The 23382-nt window shown below is 36.6% G+C and overlaps 1 protein-coding gene across 1 annotated transcript in view; it reads left to right on the top strand.

Annotated features, from left to right (window-relative positions):
* Window positions 1-7580: 7580 nt before the first annotated feature.
* LOC147712956 (uncharacterized) overlaps window positions 7581-23382 on the top strand; it is a 39584-nt gene continuing 23782 nt past the window's right edge. Inside the window, exons 1-2 of the mRNA XM_086919741.1 lie at window positions 7581-9099; window positions 9920-15390. Of these exons, the coding sequence (XP_086775867.1) occupies window positions 10446-15390 (4945 nt within the window). The 5' untranslated portion in view covers window positions 7581-9099; window positions 9920-10445. The remainder of the gene's footprint in view (window positions 9100-9919; window positions 15391-23382) is intronic.

Raw genomic sequence — 23382 nt, 5'->3', positions numbered from 1 at the left:
GACAAGCACAAATTTAGGGCAAAACAACTGGGAAACCAGAGGGGAGCGACCACGGCGTCAGCGAGGCAGAAGGCAGGCAGAGGGGAACACACGCAGCAGCTGGTGGCCGTGCGGCGCGGGGGTGTCCCACAAGTGGGTTTCTGTTCCCTTTAGAAACAAACCGTATACTATCAGAGGCTGCTACTCGTGTAAAACAGAGTACGCAGTTTACGTCCTTGTTTGCAAATGCGGCAAACGGTATGTTGGAAGCACTATCCATCTGGCACATGTCCGTATATTGCAGCACCTGCGAGCTATAAACAACAATGATGAAACCTACCCTGTGGCTAGGCACATACACAAAGCACATGCTGGTAACAGTTCTGACATCAAATATTTTGTCATCGACAGCATTGCAAAAAGTATCAGAGGAGGGAATCGCAGACTTACTCTGAGGCGTCTGGAATCGAGATATATTATCTTGTTGGACTCCAAGATCCCGAATGGGCTTAATGCCAATGAAGCATTAACTGTACATTTATAAATTAACGCAGCATACTCTCCAAACCCCCTTTCCCGCTCGTGATACATCTACACCATCACTTATGTAAATACTTTGTTTCCTCTGTAACATTAGATTTAATTATTTAACATTGAGCGGATCTAGCATGGCAACTTTGAGGTTTTCATAAATATGGGTGATGTTTTGGGGTCCTTTAGTTGCACGCATCTAGGGACTGTAGGATTTTAATCACACCTTGGCTTATGACTATGTTTCATACTTCATGTATTGGTACACACATAACTTTGCTCCACTTGGAGACGAGGCTCGCGTGAGTAACCTTAGTGTATACTATGTTTCATGGTAAATGTAACTTGCTATCCTGAATGGATTTTATTTATTTTTTCAGTATGACTCATTGTCATTGGCCTGTGACTATCATTGACTTTTATGAGGAAATTTACCCACAAGCTCTAGATGTCGAGTTACCCAATATACGTTGATTATCATTATGGGTATTCAGTATATTCCCCCGAGTATTTGTCAGAGACTGTGGAAATCTTACTGGACTCCATGTATATCCTCACCCGTTTTTTGCATACTGATAACGCTATACATCTTGGTGCCATCGTATACAAGTATGTAACATAACATGTACACTATATCAACCTGGTATTTGAATTTGTATTACAAGTAAATTATGCTTTATTACTAGCAACTTTATTAGATGGTTTTCCCTTGTAAAATGATTAAGCACAGCACGAGTCTGAGGAATGATGTATAGTGACTCTTCTATGTTTGTTGCCACACCACATGACTAAACTAAGTGTCACCGTGGTAACTAGATACCAATCACAGTGAAGTAACTGTGTTTGTACAGAGGTATATATGTTTTGTAACATCATTTGGGTAGATGAAGTGAGCAAGGCGGAGGCTTCCGCCGAAACGCGTCTTCATGCAGCTTTGAAAATAAAACTTCAAACTTGAGTTAACTCACGGAGTCGGTGCCATCCTTTATCGAGAGGAAGTGTGCTTGGTAACCAATATATATATATATATATATATATATATATATATATATATATATATATATATATATATATATATATATATAATATATATATATATATATATATATATATATATATATATATATTACCTACTGGCGGTCGCCAGTAGGTAGTTATAGTTAGGATAATTTTCAATGTTAAATCTCAACATTCTATTTTGAATAACTTTGGCGCCGGTTGACGAATCTGCCTGAAATTTTCAGGAAAATGGTCTCATGGCGGTCCGGTCCTTCCCTGAAAGTTTGGGGGGGATTCGTCAAGCGGGGGCCGAGATAAAAGGGGGGTCCCAAAACGCGTTTTCCCCATGTTAATTTCCATAGGGCGGTCGATTTCACTTTTAGCTCGAACGGCTGAATGGATTTCCACCAAACTTGGCAAAATTGTAGGGACTGGTAGCCCGATGTGCCTTTGCTATGTCTCAAGATATGTGCTTCAGTGGATTTTGAGAAATTAACGTTCAAAAAAATATATATATCTATAGGCGCTCTCCGGTGCGCGCACCGGTGAGCGCTCCCGGCGCGACACGCGACTTGCGCGCAGAAAGCTGATTGGCTCTCAGTTGTCTGTAAACATTCTAAACAGTCCGGAGCGGCCGCCATCTTGTCTATCGGTAAAATCTAGTCATAAGAGGTGGCAAAAACAAAGGGTGGAATTGACCATAAGGGGGCAGGGTAGACCCCCCCTGACCCCCTAGGTTTGATATGGGGGCCATTAAAGGGCCCCGCGGGGCCTCAAATTTTTTTTTTTTTTTTTCGATTTTCGCGGGGGAAGCGCCTGGTGCGCGCACCGGGGAGCGTATCGAGGAGGGTACTATGGAAAAATAATCACTTCAAAAATTGTATGTTTATGAATTGTTTTTTTTTTTATTTTTTTATTTTATGTAAGTACCTACATGTAGGTACTAATGAAGAGACTTAAATTTAATGTTCACCATCTTCTTTGTAGACATCTTGCATGTTGTTATTGTATTTTTTGTGGTATATGGAATTCATAATATAGTCTGTCTGGAAAGGAGAAACAGATCTTTTAAGCACTCCCTGAGAATTTCTAGGGGATCATGAGTAGTCTATCCTGTTCACTTATGAAAATGAGGTGTAAAATATTCATATGAGATAATATAGTGGGAGAAAGGTAGTAACTATGAGTAAACTTACTATGTAACAGAAAAATAGTTGAACAGTATACTATAAGTCTCACTTTATATTTTAAACATTTTTGGTAATACTTCATGAATTACATATAAAAAAGAATATTGTCTGAAACAATTGAAATTATTAAAGATAAATTTATTCCTCTGATTCTTTTTCATAATTTAATAAAATTTCTAACATAATATTGTCCGGAATTTCCTCATAATTATATGTACATGATTCAATTTCTTCCAAACATTCTATAAACTGTTCATCCAAAGAGTCATCCATGAAATCAACTTCTTTTTTTTCATCTTCTGGTTTTTCCACCTTTACTTTGATAGAAGTATCATTTGCCTTATTTTCTCCTTCCATTTTCTTTCTGAAAATTGCATATAAATTAACTATATTAGTAGAGCTAGTATACCAGAGAAGCCTAACTCAATCCATAACTATTACAGAGAAGTCTATCTCTATCTCTAACTATTAAAGAGGGATAGCATATCACTAACAGAATATTTTTTAAGAAATAAACTTAACGTGTACAATATACTTCCATAATTAGAAGTTACCTTAGAGAAATTAGTTGAAGTTGTCAGTGAAATTTGTTTTCAAGTGTACTTCAGGAAGCAGTAGTCAAAATGGCTGTGTTTCCCTCTCTTCTTTTATATATATTGTTGTACTTAACCAATCAAACGTCAGGAAATAATCGTAGAAAATGAGAGATACTTTTTAATTGGTTGTAAATTCTAACATTACAAGTGTGTTTTTGTCATGTAATTTACCTCAGGATATTTAGACAGGCCTGTAGCCTAAATGTCTCAATGGAATTTCACCAAATTTGGGCAAATGGTAGGGACTGCTATGTAGTAGGGCGTATTCTATATTTGATGAAAGTGTCTCCATTGGGTTTTCCGTAAATTACTTTCCCACCTTTTTTTAACGAGCGCTTAGGGGTGCGCGCTCCTTTACGCGCACTGGCAGCGTTACGGGAGTCCTCCATTTTGTGTTTCGGAACAATCGAGACACAAGATGGAGGGTAAACAATGTTCGGAATGGATAGAAGGGGGAACTGTAGAGACTTCTTGACCCTCTAGGTTTTCTGAGGGGGGCTTAGGAGGCTCATAAACGTAAAAAAAAAAAAAAAAATTCTTTAATTTTTCGCGGGGGTAGCGCCTGGTGCGCGCACCTTTAAGCGTACCCGAAAGCGTACTTTGGTGAAAAATAGTGAAAAAAGTTAGAAAAAAATAAACGCTTTGAATGATCAGAGTTAGGGTAGCTCTGAAAAGAGCTTTTGGGTTCTGTGGTTGATTTAGGTACCTACAAGTAGGTTCCAATACACATTCTTAAATTCAGGAGGAATATTCTATTCCCCTCATCTGAGAAGTGCACTCCATCTCCTCTGTAGATGTCTTGCATGTTGTAACGCAAGTTATTATTGTATAATGAACCCATTCCATAGTCTCTCATGTAAGCAGAAACAGATTTATTTACATGTTTCCGTGCTTTCTCAAATTGTGGACCAAATTGGTTGGACCAGTTCCATTTCTGTCTTTGGCATATATTGGAATATACCAAGGCAGTGTGGGGAAAAAGTATCATCAATTGATGAAAGGTGTCCTTTAATAGCATTTCCAGACCTACCCCAGTTAATGTGCCTAGATCGTTTCCACCACAGTGCACAATTATAAGGTCAGGTTCTGCCAGATGCAAAAAGGTTTTCACCAATGGTATCAATTGGTGACATTTTAATCCTCTGTGGCCAATCCACTTGATTTCCACATTTGATAAATCAAGGTTATGAAAATTTCTGCTAGCTGCATACCTTTGAGCCCAGTGGATGTAGCTATGTCCAATAACCCAAACAGAGTACATGATGTGAGAAGGTTCTGGTCCAGTCAGATGAAGTGTGGGAATGAAATGGCAGTTGGAACAGTAGGAGTTCACAAAAAAATAATTGTGGAGTTTCTGTGCTCTTGAATCACTAGCAATGATTGGTGGATTCAGATAGTTGAAAACTGAAAGTTAGGGTGTATGGTTATGTTGTGTGAAAGAAGCAATTTGAATGGTTTAAAAAAAGTCACCAAAAGCAAAAATACCCTGTATAGGCTGCTGTATTGACAGGTCAAACATCCTTGCTGAGTTAATTTGCAACATTGTAAGATAAACTTTTGAACCTTACAGTTCAGTTAGGAGGGAGTTGCTATGGTAACAGATAGAAAGGTTTGAGAGGGGGATGGGTGTTGGTTTGAAAATAGTGAGGGAAGAGTTTTCATTGGTTGAATTAAGGCATATGTGTACAAAGATAGAGATTTTCTATGCCAGTCTTGGTTTCAGTGTATTGAGAGCACACCTTCTCCTCTGCTAAAGAAAAATTGGTGTGTGTGTCTGACACTGTTTTCAATCTCCAAAAGCATTTCTAAAGGTAAGTAATGATTCATTTAATTTAGATAGAGATTTATTTTCTCTATGGAGAATATTTGGAAGCAGATAGTTATGTTTTAGAAGTGAAATTGTATGTTAGTATATAAGTCCTGCGCAGTGTTTTTTACATGTTATTTAAAAATCGATTTTGGGTGCAAATGAATGGTATTTTTATTTGGCCTTTTTTATGATTGCCATGTGCAGTTGATGCATGACTTTAAACATGGGTAATAAGTGATGCACTGGTGGCGCCAGGCTTTTATAAATGAGGCCCTGACTTTGTTTGATGATATTGAGTGGTTGTAGTTAGGTTCTGTGCAGTGTTTCTTACATGTTATTGAAAAATCGATTTTTGGGTGCAATTGATTGGTATATGTATTTGGCCCTTATTTATGAATGCCATGTGCAGCTGATGCATGACTTTAAACATGGGTAATAAGTGACGCACTGGTGGCGCAAGGCTTTCATAAATAAGGCCCTGACTTTGTTTGATGATATTGAGTGGTTGTACTTAGGTTCTGTGCAGTGTTCCTTACATGTTATTCAAAAATCGATTTTTGGGTGCAATTGATTGGTATATGTATTTGGCCCTTATTTATGATTGCCATGTGAAACTGATGCATGATTTTAAACATGGGTAATAAGTGACGCACTGGTGGCGCAAGGCTTTCATAAATAAGGCCCTGACTTTGTTTGATGATATTGATTGGTTGTACTTAGGTTCTGCGCCGTGTTTCTTACATGTTATTGAAAAATCGATTTTTGGGTGCAATTGATTAGTATATGTATTTTGCCCTAATTTATGATTGCCATGTGCAACTGATGCATGACTTTAAACATGGGTAATAAGTGACGCACTGGTGGCGCAAGGCTTTCATAAATAAGGCCTGACTTTGTTTGATGATATTGAGTGGTTGTACTTAGGTTCTGTGCAGTGTTCCTTACATGTTATTCAAAAATCGATTTTTGGGTGCAATTGATTGGTATATGTATTTGGCCCTTATTTATGATTGCCATGTGCAGCTGATGCATGACTTTAAACATGGGTAATAAGTGACGCACTGGTGGCGCAAGGCTTTCATAAATAAGGCTCTGACTTTGTTTGATGATATTGATTGGTTGTACATAGGTTCTGTGCAGTGTTCCTTACATGTTATTCAAAAATCGATTTTTGGGTGCAATTGATTGGTATATGTATTTGGCCCTTATTTATGATTGCCATGTGCAACTGATGCATGACTTTAAACATGGGTAATAAGTGACGCACTGGTGGCGCAAGGCTTTCATAAATAAGGCCTGACTTTGTTTGATGATATTGAGTGGTTGTACTTAGGTTCTGTGCAGTGTTCCTTACATGTTATTCAAAAATCGATTTTTGGGTGCAATTGATTGGTATATGTATTTGGCCCTTATTTATGATTGCCATGTGAAACTGATGCATGATTTTAAACATGGGTAATAAGTGACGCACTGGTGGCGCAAGGTTTTCATAAATAAGGCCCTGACTTTGTTTGATGATATTGAGTGGTTGTACTTAGGTTTTGCGCAGTGTTTCTTACATGTTATTCAAAAATCGATTTTTGGGTGCAATTGATTGGTATATGTATTTGGCCCTTATTTATGATTGCCATGTGCAACTGATGCATGACTTTAAACATGGGTAATAAGTGACGCACTGGTGGCGCAAGGCTTTCATAAATAAGGCCTGACTTTGTTTGATGATATTGAGTGGTTGTACTTAGGTTCTGTGCAGTGTTCCTTACATGTTATTCAAAAATCGATTTTTGGGTGCAATTGATTGGTATATGTATTTTGCCCTAATTTATGATTGCCATGTGCAGCTGATGCATGACTTTAAACATGGGTAATACGTGACGCACTGGTGGCGCAAGGCTTTCATAAATAAGGCCTGACTTTGTTTGATGATATTGAGTGGTTGTACTTAGGTTCTGTGCAGTGTTCCTTACATGTTATTCAAAAATCGATTTTTGGGTGCAATTGATTGGTATATGTATTTGGCCCTTATTTATGATTGCCATGTGCAACTGATGCATGACTTTAAACATGGGTAATAAGTGACGCACTGGTGGCGCAAGGCTTTCATAAATAAGGCCTGACTTTGTTTGATGATATTGAGTGGTTGTACTTAGGTTCTGTGCAGTGTTCCTTACATGTTATTCAAAAATCGATTTTTGGGTGCAATTGATTGGTATATGTATTTGGCCCTTATTTATGATTGCCATGTGCAGCTGATGCATGACTTTAAACATGGGTAATAAGTGACGCACTGGTGGCGCAAGGCTTTCATAAATAAGGCTCTGACTTTGTTTGATGATATTGATTGGTTGTACATAGGTTCTGCACAGTGTTTCTTACATGTTATTCAAAAATCGATTTTTGGGTGCAATTGATTGGTATATGTATTTGGCCCTTATTTATGATTGCCATGTGCAGCTGATGCATGACTTTAAACATGGGTAATAAGTGACGCACTGGTGGCGCAAGGCTTTCATAAATAAGGCCTGACTTTGTTTGATGATATTGAGTGGTTGTACTTAGGTTCTGTGCAGTGTTCCTTACATGTTATTCAAAAATCGATTTTTGGGTGCAATTGATTGGTATATGTATTTGGCCCTTATTTATGATTGCCATGTGAAACTGATGCATGATTTTAAACATGGGTAATAAGTGACGCACTGGTGGCGCAAGGCTTTCATAAATAAGGCCCTGACTTTGTTTGATGATATTGATTGGTTGTACTTAGGTTCTGCGCCGTGTTTCTTACATGTTATTGAAAAATCGATTTTTGGGTGCAATTGATTGGTATATGTATTTTGCCCTAATTTATGATTGCCATGTGCAACTGATGCATGACTTTAAACATGGGTAATAAGTGACGCACTGGTGGCGCAAGGCTTTCATAAATAAGGCCCTGACTTTGTTTGATGATATTGAGTGGTTGTACTTAGGTTCTGCGCCGTGTTTCTTACATGTTATTGAAAAATCGATTTTTGGGTGCAATTGATTGGTATATGTATTTGGCCCTTATTTATGATTGCCATGTGCAGCTGATGCATGACTTTAAACATGGGTAATAAGTGACGCACTGGTGGCGCAAGGCTTTCATAAATAAGGCTCTGACTTTGTTTGATGATATTGATTGGTTGTACATAGGTTCTGCACAGTGTTTCTTACATGTTATTCAAAAATCGATTTTTGGGTGCAATTGATTGGTATATGTATTTGGCCCTTATTTATGATTGCCATGTGCAGCTGATGCATGACTTTAAACATGGATAATAAGTGACGCACTGGTGGCGCAAGGCTTTCATAAATAAGGCCCTGACTTTGTTTGATGATATTGATTGGTTGTACATAGGTTCTGCGCAGTGTTTCTTACATGTTATTCAAAAATCGATTTTTGGGTGCAATTGATTGGTATATGTATTTGGCCCTTATTTATGATTGCCATGTGCAGCTGATGCATGACTTTAAACATGGGTAATACGTGACGCACTGTTGGCGCAAGGCTTTCATAAATAAGGCCCTGACTTTGTTTGATGATATTGAGTGGTTGTACTTAGGTTTTGCGCAGTGTTTCTTACATGTTATTGAAAAATCGATTTTTGGGTGCAATTGATTGGTATATGTATTTGGCCCTTATTTATGATTGCCATGTGCAGCTGATGCATGACTTTAAACATGGGTAATAAGTGACGCACTGGTGGCGCAAGGCTTTCATAAATAAGGCCCTGACTTTGTTTGATGATATTGATTGGTTGTACATAGGTTCTGCGCAGTGTTTCTTACATGTTATTCAAAAATCGATTTTTGGGTGCAATTGATTGGTATATGTATTTTGCCCTAATTTATGATTGCCATGTGCAGCTGATGCATGACTTTAAACATGGGTAATACGTGACGCACTGGTGGCGCAAGGCTTTCATAAATAAGGCCCTGACTTTGTTTGATGATATTGATTGGTTGTACATAGGTTCTGCGCAGTGTTTCTTACATGTTATTCAAAAATCGATTTTTGGGTGCAATTGATTGGTATATGTATTTTGCCCTTATTTATGATTGCCATGTGCAACTGATGCATGACTGTAAACATGGGTAATAATTGACGCACTGGTGGCGCAAGGCTTTCATAAATAAGGCCCTGACTTTGTTTGATGATATTGAGTGGTTGTACTTAGGTTCAGCGCCGTGTTTCTTACATGTTATTGAAAAATCGATTTTTGGGTGCAATTGATTGGTATATGTATTTGGCCCTTATTTATGATTGCCATGTGCAACTGATGCATGATTTTAAACATGGGTAATAAGTGACCCACTGGTGGCGCAAGGCTTTCATAAATAAGGCCCTGACTTTGTTTGATGATATTGAGTGGTTGTACTTAGGTTCTGCGCCGTGTTTCTTACATGTTATTGAAAAATCGATTTTTGGGTGCAATTGATTGGTATATGTATTTGGCCCTTATTTATGATTGCCATGTGCAGCTGATGCATGACTTTAAACATGGGTAATAAGTGACGCACTGGTGGCGCAAGGCTTTCATAAATAAGGCCCTGACTTTGTTTGATGATATTGATTGGTTGTACATAGGTTCTGCGCCGTGTTTCTTACATGTTATTGAAAAATCGATTTTTGGGTGCAATTGATTGGTATATGTATTTGGCCCTTATTTATGATTGCCATGTGCAACTGATGCATGACTTTAAACATGGGTAATAAGTGACACACTGGTGGCGCAAGGCTTTCATAAATAAGGCCCTGACTTTGTTTGATGATATTGATTGGTTGTACATAGGTTCTGCACAGTGTTTCTTACATGTTATTCAAAAATCGATTTTTGGGTGCAATTGATTGGTATATGTATTTGGCCCTTATTTATGATTGCCATGTGCAGCCGATGCAAAACTTTAAACATGGGTAATAAGTGACGCACTGGTGGCGCAAGGCCTTTATAAATCAGACCCTGACTTTGTTTGATGATATTGAGTGGTTGTACTTAGGTTTTGCGCAGTGTTTCTTACATGTTATTGAAAAATCGATTTTTGGGTGCAATTGATTGGTATTTGCATTTGGCCCTTATTTATGAATGCCATGTGCAGCTGATGCTTGACTTTAAACATGGGTAATAAGTGACGCACTGGTGGCGCAAGGCCTTTAAAAATAAAGCCATGTGTTGCTATTGTATAAACTTAAATATGTTGCAATTTATTGTTTATATTGTTTGCTTTTTAACATTACTTTGTTGTTTGCTAATAGTGGTCTTTCATGTGTTTTTTTAACAGAACAACAGATTCAAATCAACTTCTGAAAAGGAAGCAAAAATGCCTTCAAGGCAAAGAAATATCAAAAATACCATACGGAAAAGGAGAACATCAACAACAGAGTTTATGGAATCCTCTTCAACAACTACTTCAAAAAACACCAGAAAAGCTTCTGGTAAGCCAATTAAGTCTTTTCTTCGCAACATATGTCGTAGGAAAAAAAATGAAATTGCTAATGTGAATATACAGAAAAAGTCAACAAATCTAAAAAGGAAAGAGAAGCCCACAAAAAATGTTTCCATTGGACCAGGAGAGAAGAGAATGGTTAGCAATAGAAGGGTAAATGTTTTTAGGGACATTCGTAGGCGAATGTTTCGCAATAGGGTAGTTTTAAATTTGCTAAAAAATGAAAAGAAAAGTAAACTAAAAGCTGCTTTTTACAAGAAAAAGAAAAGTGTAGAAAAGATTGTTGATCAGGCTTTTGAAGTTAAGAAAAAATTATTTATTTTAATAATCAATAGAATTAGGATACTTAATAAGGCAATGGATGTTTTCAAATCGAACAGTAGATGGAAAAGAATTATTAATCGGAGTAATTTTTGTGAAGTATTTTCTGGTGAATGGATGCATAGTTCAAGTTCTGAGCCTTTTTTTAATGAGGAGAGTTACTTTCAGGAAAATGATTTGGTGCATGCAGTTGACACCAGTGGTCGTGCATATGAGGTGAAAGATAGTTGTGTGATGGAAAAAGAGAAACTTGTATCTAGAGATGCAGAAGAGGTCTTAGCTGATGAAGTTTTAGGGAGACGTACTAAGGGTCCAGTGTACACATGGAAATGCAGTAGTATTTGTAGTGTGCGACAGGAATCAATTGATTTGCTTCGAAATTTCTTACGTACATATAGTAAAAAAAGTCTCAAACAAAAAATGAAGATCCTGCAAGAGTTAGATCCTTGCAGAGTGAGAGAAAGCACAGGTTTGCAAGGGCATTCACTAGCATGTCTTTCTAGAAAAGTTTGTCGGAGTGTTTTTCATCATTTTAGGATGTTAGCAGTGCATCATAATAACGTAAGGAAATTAGTGAGGAAGTTGTATTATGCAAAAAGTCCTGCACTTAAGCTTAAACAGTTAAATAGTGCTCTTTTGCATGGATCTGAAGTGGATGTGAAGACTATTTGTGAAGAAATTGAGTTTTGTTATTTTGGGAACAAAGAGGACAGTGTAGAAATAGATATAGTAATGGATGGTAATGCAGAAGATAATGGACAAATTTCAAGTATTGAAAAGTTTGATGAGGAAATTATCAAGTTTAAGGTGAAATCAAGTGAGAGGCCTAATGTAACTTGTGTGTGTTGTCGACGGACTCATTATAAAATTCAGACTAGGTTAGTTGATTTATATGCAAAAAGTGAATTGGAAAATAATAGTGAATGGGAGGATTTTGTAAGTTATTTGTTGGTGGAGAATTCTTTTGATTTGAGTTTGGATCAGCGTATTTGCACTTATTGTTTGAAAAAATTAAATGAAAATAGAATGCCTGCAAGAGCAGTTTATAATAATCTTCAGTTGATAGATATTCCTTCTGAATTGATGGATCTAAATACTTATGAATCTATTTTGATTCAATGTGTCCATCCTTTTCAGGCTATTGTTCGCATGGAGCCTAAGACAGGGAAATTGCCTCCATCAGATTTACTGAGAGGATTAAAGGGAAGAGTTGTTTATTTGCCTCTAGATGTAAAGAAAAATATTAATACAATTGGTGTAGAAAGAGTAGAAGAAGATCCTTTAGTTATTCTAGTTAATGGGGTTCCAACAAAGAGTAAGAAAATTTGGCAAGATTTAGTGGATGTTAAAAAAGTCAAGAAGGCAACGTTGTATTTAGTTAAAAACAATGAGTACTACAAACATGTAAGTGTTGGAGTAGAGGAAACAGCTACAGAAGAAGATAGTGATTCTTCAGTTGGTCAAATTGAAAAAGTTGATGTGTCTAGAACTGAAGAAATATATGAACATTATACTGTTCATCCTTTGCATTCCAAAGAAGTAATGGGAAATGCAATTGACTTGTTTCAAATGAAGGCAGCAAAAGGAAGTCCCATTAGTGTATGGGAAGAAAGTTTGGAAGCTCGTTGTTTTCCACAATTATTTCCAACAGGTTGTGGTGGACGATATGATGATCGACCAGTTCAAATTCCTGCAGCTGAATACCGGACTCTAAGATTATATGCAGAAGATCCAAGGTTTCGTCAATGCATTCCATATTTATTTCATCTACTGTTTGAAAGTGATTTGTCTGGGCTTTCTTATGCAGTTAATCATATATTAAAAAGTGGACCTCATTTGCAAAATGTATGTGCAAGGGACTTTATGGAGAAAGTTAATCTGCAAGACAGTATTTTGGAATCTCAGCTAATCAATCTCATGGCATGTCAACGTGGAACCAACGAGTATTGGTTTCGTCGTCATGGAGAATTGAAATGTATGCTAAGAAACTTAGGAACTCCTACATGGTTCCTCACTCTTAGCTGTGCTGAGTATGCCTGGGACGATTTACTTCAATTTCTACGAGAGGCAAATGAAAACATACCAAATATAGAATTGAAAACACCAGGAGAACTGTGTTCTTTAGATCCAGTGAATGTTTGCAGATATTTTAATCATAGATTTGAAGCTATGATGTCTTTTATTACCAACAAAAAAAATCCTCCCCTTGGAGAGGTTTTGGATTTCTTTTGGAGGAAGGAATATCAAGCGAGAGGTGCTCCTCATATACATATGTTGTTGTGGATTAAAGATGCACCCAAATTTGGATCAGATTCAGATGAAACAGTGATGAGTTTCATTGAAGAGTATTCAACATGTGCTGTTCCAAAATCTACTGAAGAAAACAATTTAAGGCAACAAGTTTTACGTTTTCAATCTCATCGTTGTGGAAAGTACTGTCGTCGAAAATTTAAAAACAAGGAAAAGTACTACACGAAATGTCGTTTTGCATTTCCTCGACCAGTGATTTCTAAAGGAAGAGTAAATAATTTGATGTCATCTCTACGACATACTGTGACGAGAAAATCTCCCAAAAACACATATAATTTGAAAAGAAATGAAGAATCTAAGTACATCAACGATTACAACCCAGTGATTTTGTCCATGTGGAATGCTAACATGGATATTCAGTTCGTTGCTGACAACTCTATTGCTGTGGCTCGATATGTGACATCTTACATCACCAAAAAAGAAAAGACAGAACTGAAGGAAATGTGGGAGGACATTTCACATGAAAAGAGTCTAAGCAAGAAATTATACAGTTTCAGTCTGAAGATGTTGTCGCATCGAGAAATTGGAGCATATGAATGTTCTGATCGGTTATCATCAGCAAGTCTCTATGCCAAATCAAGAACAATCATTTGGGTGAGTCTTGGTCTTGCTGCAACACGAAACCGAGTTTTGAAATCTGTACAAGAAATTGAATATTTGGCGGAAAAAGAACCAAACAGTACAGATATTTTGAAGACAAATATGTTGGATACATACTATCCAAATAGAAGTACTCACCTTGAGAACACATGTTTGTATGAAGTTCTTCAAAACTACAGTTATAAGAGGAACATCACAGAAGATATCAATAATGGAAAATATGCACTCATTGGCTATGAAGGATGTCTAGTGAAGCAGAAAAAAGGCCATTTGATTAATCATCGAAAATTGAGTTGTGAAGTTCCAGACAAAAGAGAATTTTACTATTTAGCTCTTTTGCAACTCTTTAAGCCATGGCGTACAGAAGAGGAACTACTTGGAGATTTTCTCTGTTATGAAGACTCTTTTAATGCAACTAAGGATACCATAGAATGTCCTATTTTTCTAAATTATCTGCAAATGTTGAATGAAGAAATGGAGCAAGAAACCACAATTGCTGAAGAGATAGCTAGAAACAGTTCTCAAGATAGTCAGAGTTCTACTTCATTGAGCCAGGATCCACTAGGAGGACCAATTATCCAAAATGAAGCTGCCACTGCCATGGATGAGGTGGAAAGAGCTATGGAACAAGCTCAAGAGGATGGAGTTAACTTAGAAGATTTGGTAACGCAACTAAACATTGAGCAGAAAAAGATATATGATGAAGTCACAGAGCAGATTGAACATGGATTCAGACATGAGAAAAAAGAGTGCTCATGTATATTATTTGACCCTGTCCGACTGTATGTAAGTGGAGAAGCGGGGACAGGAAAAAGTTTTCTAATTAAAGCCGTTGCAAGTTATCTGCAGAAAAGGACTGATTCACCACTGTCTTGTGTTGTAACTGCTCCAACTGGTCTGGCAGCACATAACATTAAAGGGATTACTCTACATCGTTTATTGATGCTGCCAGTTGAACATGATAATAAATTGCATTACAACAAGCTATCTGGAGATGCGTGTTCTGAAGTTTCAAGAGTCTTGAAGAAAATGAAACTTCTTATCATAGATGAAGTAAGCATGGTCTCAAATCTAATGCTTGCTTTTGTGCATTTGAGAATGCAAGAAATTCTTAAAACAGACTATGATGTGTTATTTGGAGGAAAACACATTATTGTTTTTGGAGATCTATTGCAGTTGACTCCAGTAAAAGGACAACCAGTGTTTAAAATGCTCACGCATGAAGATACCAGGAAGTCCCTTGGAAGCATTGGAAATGTTAATATATGGCTAAATTTTAAATATGCTGAACTGCTTCAAAATATGCGACAGGCCAAGGATGAAGATTATAAAAATATTCTACAAGATGTAAGAATTGGAAAAATGACTGAGAAAGGGAAAAAAGCTTTGCATAGTCGATTAATTTCAAATTTGTATGCAAATGAAAACATTCTTCCAGAGAATATTTTTAAAAAAATGACTGAGAAGAAATCTGGGATATGTTTGATGCCAACTCTGCAAGAATGTTCCATCTTCAATCAAAAAATGTTAGACTTAGAAAATGAAGAGATTGTGAAACTGGAAGCAATAGATAAAATAGAGCATATGGGTGCAACAATTGTTTTGTCAGAAAATTTGAAAACTAAATTGCATTCATTGGAGAAAAGTATTTCAAAAACAGCTGGTTTTGAAAAGACTCTGAATGTGTGTTTAAATTGTCGTATCATTTTGAGAAGGAATTTAAATGTTGAAAGCGGTCTGGTAAATGGAGCAATGGGTTATGTTGTTGATTTTGTGAATTACAGAAATAGAGATGGAATTGAATTTTTAAAAATAAAATTTGATGGCATTGAACAAGTACAACAAATAAGTCGTTGTTCTGCTAGATTTTTACTTGTAAAAGACTTATATGTTCGCCGAAAACAGTTTCCTGTTTGTTTGGCGTATGCAGTGACAATTCATAAATCTCAAGGTTTAAGTGTAGATAGTGCATTGGTGAACATTGGAAGATCTGTGTTTAAAGAGGGTATGGCATATGTGGCATTATCTCGAGTCAGAACTTTATCAGGATTGTACTTGATTGCATGTGATGAGACAAAGATTTCTGCCGATCTAGATTGTGTTAAAGAATACAATAGGTTAAGAAGAGAGTATGCTCCACATTTGCCTCAATATCCTCTGTTTGAAAAACGTGTGGTAGGCCGAAAAAGAAGAAATGAGGATAATTGTAGTGAGGTAGTTGCAAAAAGACAAAAAGTAGAGAAAACTGTAATTGAAAACAGGAAGAAAAAGAATTGTGGAGAAAATGTTGTTGGATTTCAGTTTGAAAACAGTTCTGGTGTCAACTGCTATGCTAATGTAGTGGTTAATGTTGTTTTTTTTCTTAAAAGTTTACAAGAACAGATTGTTGAAAATCGGGATCAAAGATTGTGTGGTTTATTGAATTCTGTGTTTCAGAAATGTAGCAGTGTTACAGCACAAATAGAAAGTGTAACAGAAATTCGAAATATTTTAGATTTGTGTTCTGGTCAAGATAAATTTTCACAGAACATTCAGCAGGATTGTCAGGAATTTTTAATGTATATGTTTGGTGTTTTGGAAGATGAAGGTGTAGATGTAGATAATCTTTTCAGTCTTTCTTATCAATGGCAGCATGACTGCCACAATTGTAGTTTATCAAGTACTACTACAATAGACACTGAAAGATTTATATATTTGACTTTACCAGACTGTAAATCAGTGTCTTTTAAAAATCTAGTTAAAGCAGCAGATCATAATATGGTGTGTACCCAATGTAACTGTACAATGCTGTCCACATTATTTATACAAAGGTATGGGCAGTATATTATTTTAGTTTTCCAACGATGTAGACCTGATGGAACTAAATTGACAACTTCTATCAAAAATTTTGTGGCTTCTCAGTTATCAATTTCTGGAAGGACCTTTACAACTGAAGCTATTATTTATCATGATGGATCTTCGACCACCTCAGGACATTATACATGCTACTTAAAATCTGAAAATGGATGGAGTTACTGCAATGATTCTCATTTAACTTATAAACAACGTTTGCCTTATGACTCTACAAATTCTTATCTAGTGTTTTTAAAACCAAAGTTTTAGTAAAGGGAATTGGCCTTTGAAGACGGGAATAGTTAATAAAAGTTAGTTAGTTAGTTAGTTAATCTAATATTTGAAATTATTTATCTCATGTAGATACTTTAAGTGGATCTCAAAGTAAAAAATACTGATATATCTGACACAAATTGGCCGTGAGGAAAATGTAAGATATGATGTTGTTAGAAGTTGATGAAATCGAAGTTATAGAGCACAGCAGACTTTTTTTCACCAAAAGGACCTTCACTATCTGCAATCTCATGTAGATACTTTAAGTGGATCTCAAAGTAAAAAATACTGATATATCTGACACAAATTGGCCGTGAGGAAAGTGTAACATATGATGTTGTTAGATCTTTTTTCATAGGAAGTCGATGAAATGGAAGTTATAGAGCACAGCAGACTTTTTTCCACCAAAAGGACCTTCACTATCTGCAATTTGGTCTCACGGAAAAGTAAGTGAATCAAAGATTAGTGTACTTATATGAGATGTATGTTTGAATGGGTTTTTTTAAACACAATCTTTTAGATTGTGTTTTTTTTTTCCCGCTGTTATATGATGAAGACTTTGATCTCACTAATTTAAGTGAAATTCAATATATTCTGAGAACAGCAAAAATAAATAATGTAACATATTGTAGAAGTTATTGTGTAGTTTGCATTGTGTAATTTATATTGTGTTCACATTGTCTTATACTCATTTTCTTTTTCACCCTTATTTACCTCTCTTTACTAATTTACACTCTTTTTTCATCGCTGTTTCTTTAGTGCACTTCATTCACAACTTCTTAATCTAATAGGAACTGTCTGCATTTCCTCTGTTCCTTCCACCACTTTTTATCTTTTTCATATTCTCACAGTACCACTGCTTTAGTTTCCTAACCCTCTCTTTCTTTTTCTCCTTTTTTTTTCTTTCGCATCCATTGTACTGTAGTTCACTTAGTTCTTCCTTTTGTCTTTCTGTGTACTTACTCTCTCACTCCTGTTTTATCCATCGTTCTATACTAACTTCATTCCTTTCATCCCTTCACTCTGTTACTTTACTTCACTCACTCTCAATCATCTTCTATTCCTCTTTTTTATTTATAGTTTCTCAATCAGACTTCTCTCCTTTTCACTCATTTTTCTTTTATTTTCTTATCTTTACTGATTTTGATTTGATATCTTACATTCTTTTAGTATCTTATTTACCTTTAGGAATTTGTTCTCTTTCTATTTCTTTTTCCTTTTTTTTTCTCTTTCTACATTACTTTCTTTCTGTTTTTGTATCCTTCACTATTGCATCATTTCTTAGTAAACTTTTGTAGATTTTTAAACCTCATGAACTGTTGTTTCTATTTTATTATATATTTTTAAGAAATTATAACGTGTTTTTTCTTTTATCTTTCATAGATACAAGTTTGCATTGATTATATGGTAAGTGTGTTTACAAAATCTTTTTTGTTATCACCTTTTGTTTTATTTTCACTATTTTTCTGTCACCCTACCGCACCCCTATTTCCTTACTTTGCTTCCCTCACTTATTCTTTTGTTCCATGTTTACTTCCGACCACATTCAATTTCTTTCAGTACTTCTGCCTATGCACACTCCTTCACTTACCTTTTTTACTGGTTCACTTAGTCCCTTTGTGACAGTCCTTCTTTTACTCTCTCTCTTGTTTGTCTCTATTACTCCCCATGTGTTACCCTTATTCACTTACATGTACCCTCTTTCACCCCTTTTTACTTATATTCACTGATATTTACTTTCCCTCAATCACTGCTATTCTTTTCCTCTGATTCCGTCACTACCTGACATTCCCATACTTAACTGTCCTTCTTTTTACTTTCAACATCCATTTACAATCTCCCTTAACCTCTGCTTTAGTCTTCTTCCTATTTCTTCTTTCTTTTGCTCCCTTATTCATTTTTCTTTTCTCAGTTACTTCCTTTTACACTTTTTATCTGTCTTACTATCTATTACACAGTCCCTCCTTCATTTTTTTTTCTTTTTTTTTGTTAGTGCGCTGACGGTACGCGCACCGGTGCGCGCACCGAAAGCGAAATATAAAAAAAAATATTTTAAATTAAAAATATTATCTCAATATACATTATAGTGTTCATTTTTACAAAAACATACTTTAGCAATTCACTAAAAAACACATAGGTATGAGTCTGTATAAAAAGTTAGGAATTAGCATTAAAAAAACCTATGAAATTCACTGAAAAAACCAAAGGTTTCACACCAGTTATAGTTAGGAATTAGCATTTAAAAAACCTATGAAATTCACTGAAAAAACCATAGGTTTCACACCAGTTATAGTTAGGAATTAGCATTTAAAAAACCTATTAAATTCACTGAAAAAACCATAGGTTTCACACCAGTTATAGTTAGCTGGAAATTTTACTGATATAAAACCATTGAAATTCCCACGTTATAGTTAGTCGGACTCACTATAACTTGCGCGTGCAATGCACTGCTGATGACATCACATATTACATCACTCATGACATGGTCAGTGACATCACTCATGACACCATCCTTGTGACATAGTGACAGACCTCCTTTCACTATAATGTAACCCTTGAGACACATATTCAAAAATAGAAACTGAAATTTTTAATAAAATGGAGATACCTATATCAGTTACAACAAGCAATTCAGTAATTCCACTATCTATATACACATCCACTCATTCACCAACAGTTCTATATAGTCACTCATACATATACTCACTCATCATATGAAGTGATACACCTATACATCCTGTTACACACCGACATTCATCCAAAAGTTACTCACACACATATTCACACGTGCAAATAAACTATTGAACATCCATTTATTTGAATATAGAGTTATACACACACTTCCACCTTACTTCTATTTAAAATTACACATATTTATTCTCTTAAACAATCACTTATAGAAACACATACTTATTTAAACAGGAACTCTTACAATCTCTTACTCTCACATATACTCACTTATATACATCAATATTCATATATACTAGATTAAAACATATGTAGTTACTGATAAAGACACTAGTGAGACAGTCATTCACTCACTAACAAACACATATAGACACTCATCCACCCATACAGTCCTGTACATATGCTGTCTTCAAAACACATACAAACAAAGAGTCAGTCACTCATGCATCTATGTGCTAAGTAATACCCCCACCAAACCATATAGACACTCATACTGATACTAATAAAAATATCTAATAACCCATATACATACACATGAGTGGATGTGTATTAGATGGTGGTATTACTGAATTGGTTGTTGTAACTGGTATGGGTATATCCACTTTTTTGAAAATATTAGTTTCTATTTTTGAATATGTGTTTCAAGGGTTACATTATAGTGAAAGGAGGTCTGTCACTCTGTCGCAAGGATGATGTCATCAGTGATGTCATGAGTGATGTCACTGACCATGTCATGAGTGATGTAATATGTGATGTCATCAGCAGTGCATTGCACGCGCAAGTTATAGTGAGTCCGACTAACTATAACGTGGGAATTTCAATGGTTTTATATCAGTAAAATTTCCAGCTAACTATAACTGGTGTGAAACCTATGGTTTTTTCAGTGAATATATATATATATACATATATATATATATATATATACATATATATATATATATATATATATATATATATATATATATATATATATATATATATATATATATATATATATATATATATATATATATATATATATATATATATATATGCTGCAAGGCTCGTCCTGCTTCACAAATTTGAAAAAGAAGAGGAAGACCCAGGTTCAGTGCAATTTTAAATATTTATTCTTGTGCTTGCCATATCGTATATATATATATATATTTATATAAAACATATTTAAACTTTACAGAAACACACAGTCACTGGATGATGTCATCAGTGATGTCATCAGTGATGTCATTTGAGATGTTATCAGTGATGTCACTGACCATGTTGTGGTAAACAAAAATTACCTATACGGAATTTCTATGCGGTAAAGTTCAATAAGAATAACTCAATCAGAAATGAGAGGCAGAGTCCGTGGCATCTGAGTTTATAAGGGTTTTAATCCATAAAATGGAATTGGTTCGAACCAGGTATCATGTTCCATCACCACGAAGGTTCAGGAAGGGATAGACAATGCTTTATTAACAGATTACAATATATATAGTAAATGCATTTAATGGTGATGGATACAGAAGGCGTAACAGCTGAGAGAAAAGAGATAAGAACACATGTACGTAACAGAAGGCGTGCATGAGGGCGTACACGGAGGTATGTGCCAGACAACGTCACATGAAAGTGTCACAGGTAGGTGGATCCATAGAGGAATCTTGCAATGTCAGCAGAAATACATGGCAGAGATGCCCGCGCAGCAGCATGACGTATGATTGACGTGGAACTGGAGGGTGAAGGGGACTTGACATTTAGCTCTACATGAGGAGACAGAAGTCTGGAGTGTCAGAACAACCTAATCCCAAATCATATCTAATATCTTATGTTTGAGGAACTGTATTATCTAGAAGTAAAGGTCTCTCGGGCAGAGGCTATTCTATACTGACTGCTAGTGCGTGCATATGTGTCTACGTGTCTACATGAGATGTGAGGGGCCATGGGCCTACCATGGTAACAGGAGCAATGAATTACAGAAAGACAGAAAGGCCAGGCCCTTTGCTCTGCAGCTGGGGAGATGTTTTCCTAAATCACTAGACAGGAATGTATTTTCGAGGAGCGGAGCAGATAACTTGAAGGCAAAATACAGTCTTGGCAGGCAAGCAGGCCGAGCCAGGCTCCGCTCGCCGCACAGGGAGTAAGGCAAGGGTCATGGAAGCAGCAGGCTGCAGCTTTCAGAGACAGAAGGCAGAAAGGGCTCGATGGCAGAAATCAGGGCCTAACTCACCAGAGCCAGGGAAACGTGAAAGTGCACCATGTAAAGACGGTGGCAAGGCATACTTAGGAACTGAATATTCGACCCATTCATGGTGGATCTGAAAGAGGACATGTTAACGTTGGACGCAAATGTATTTGCGTCTTCATAGCTGGTTGTGGAGGGAACATACATGTACTTGAAGCACATACATGGAGCCGTTGGGGTCTACGTTAGGAGACACAATGGACCATAAAATTCATATTACCTCATTCCCTCCTTGTCCCCTACGGACCCTTCATGATATATCAATCTTCATTAATCCATCTATTTGTTCATATAAAATCATTTGCTCTTCCTTTTTCTGGCGGGATTTTGAACGTGGACTTGAATGGGGAATACATGATGTGGCGCACAAGCCGCAAATCGCTGGCCCACATTGCAAACAACTGAATACTATGAGAAGGGCTATTCCGAGGAAGGATAGGACCTTCCATCCCCAGGCTGATAGTACACTCCAGAACCAACCGGACCAAGTCCAGGTGCCTGGATTCTGATGTATCTGACTTGCAATCTTGTGGAGACAGGTTATGGCTCTATAGACTGATGGCGCGTTTTCTGGAATGAAAACACAGCAACTCGATCCGATGACTCTACAGGCTCCGCCCCTATCGGCCAGGATGACGTCAAGAACAAGACGATTTTGAAGAACAACAATCCGCATAGCAGACTGCTCCTCTGTTAAGTTGCCTAGGGCGGAAGTAGTTTCATTCACTACTGCTTCGAGGGTTCTTGTTAATTTGCGTATCAATTTACTATTAAAGACAGCACCTAAATAGGGAAAGAAACCTTTATTGAAGTCTGTATACTGCTCCCATGCCGTTTCAGTATAGTCGACAATCGGGAGATCTCTCTTGGGTCTAACGTGTACTAGATGGGAGTCCCTATGATAATCAGGAGGGGCTAGGAAAACAGGTGGCAGAAGGAATGCAATGTAACAAGTACCATCCCAATCTAGAGGTAAGCGTATATATGCTGTATGACCACAAATGAAATAGGAATGACGGGAAGCGTTAAATGTAGACTTGCCCTTATCACTGATTTCGATCACAGTAGTACATTTACTATGACCTAGGTGTACTGAACCATTCTTTCTGACACATAATTCACCTTTGACTGGTAATACGGACATAGCGGGCAAGACTGGTTCTGTTTCAGACTCAACATTCAGGAGCATGAGGTTAAGTGTAAAATTACCTAATTGATATACTTTGTTTTCTAGATCAGTTCCTGTCCTTCGGGGAAGACCCTCCTTGTCAGGGAAACATACTTTATGCAGAACTGTGTTCAGATTTCCCCATACCCAACTACCCTGGTAAACTACGGAATTGGAATCTAAAGAGTTCATTAAACTAAACCATGCACCACAGGAACCATTGTGTGTGAACGGGTACGGAAAGAGGGGCAGAACTCCCTTGTATTTCTGATAGGGAGGGAGTCGGCCACATATCCAGCAATTGGTAGCATTGCTGGTCTGATGGGAATGATGTAACATGCTGATGAATGTATTGTTGCGCAGCGCAAGTCGGTAAGACAACTCATGGGGGGGCAGTTCAC

This window comes from Lissotriton vulgaris, chromosome 5 (genome assembly GCF_964263255.1).
Source record: "Lissotriton vulgaris chromosome 5, aLisVul1.2, whole genome shotgun sequence".
Lineage (NCBI taxonomy): Eukaryota > Metazoa > Chordata > Amphibia > Caudata > Salamandridae > Lissotriton > Lissotriton vulgaris.
This window is presented reverse-complemented; position numbering and strand designations above follow the sequence as displayed.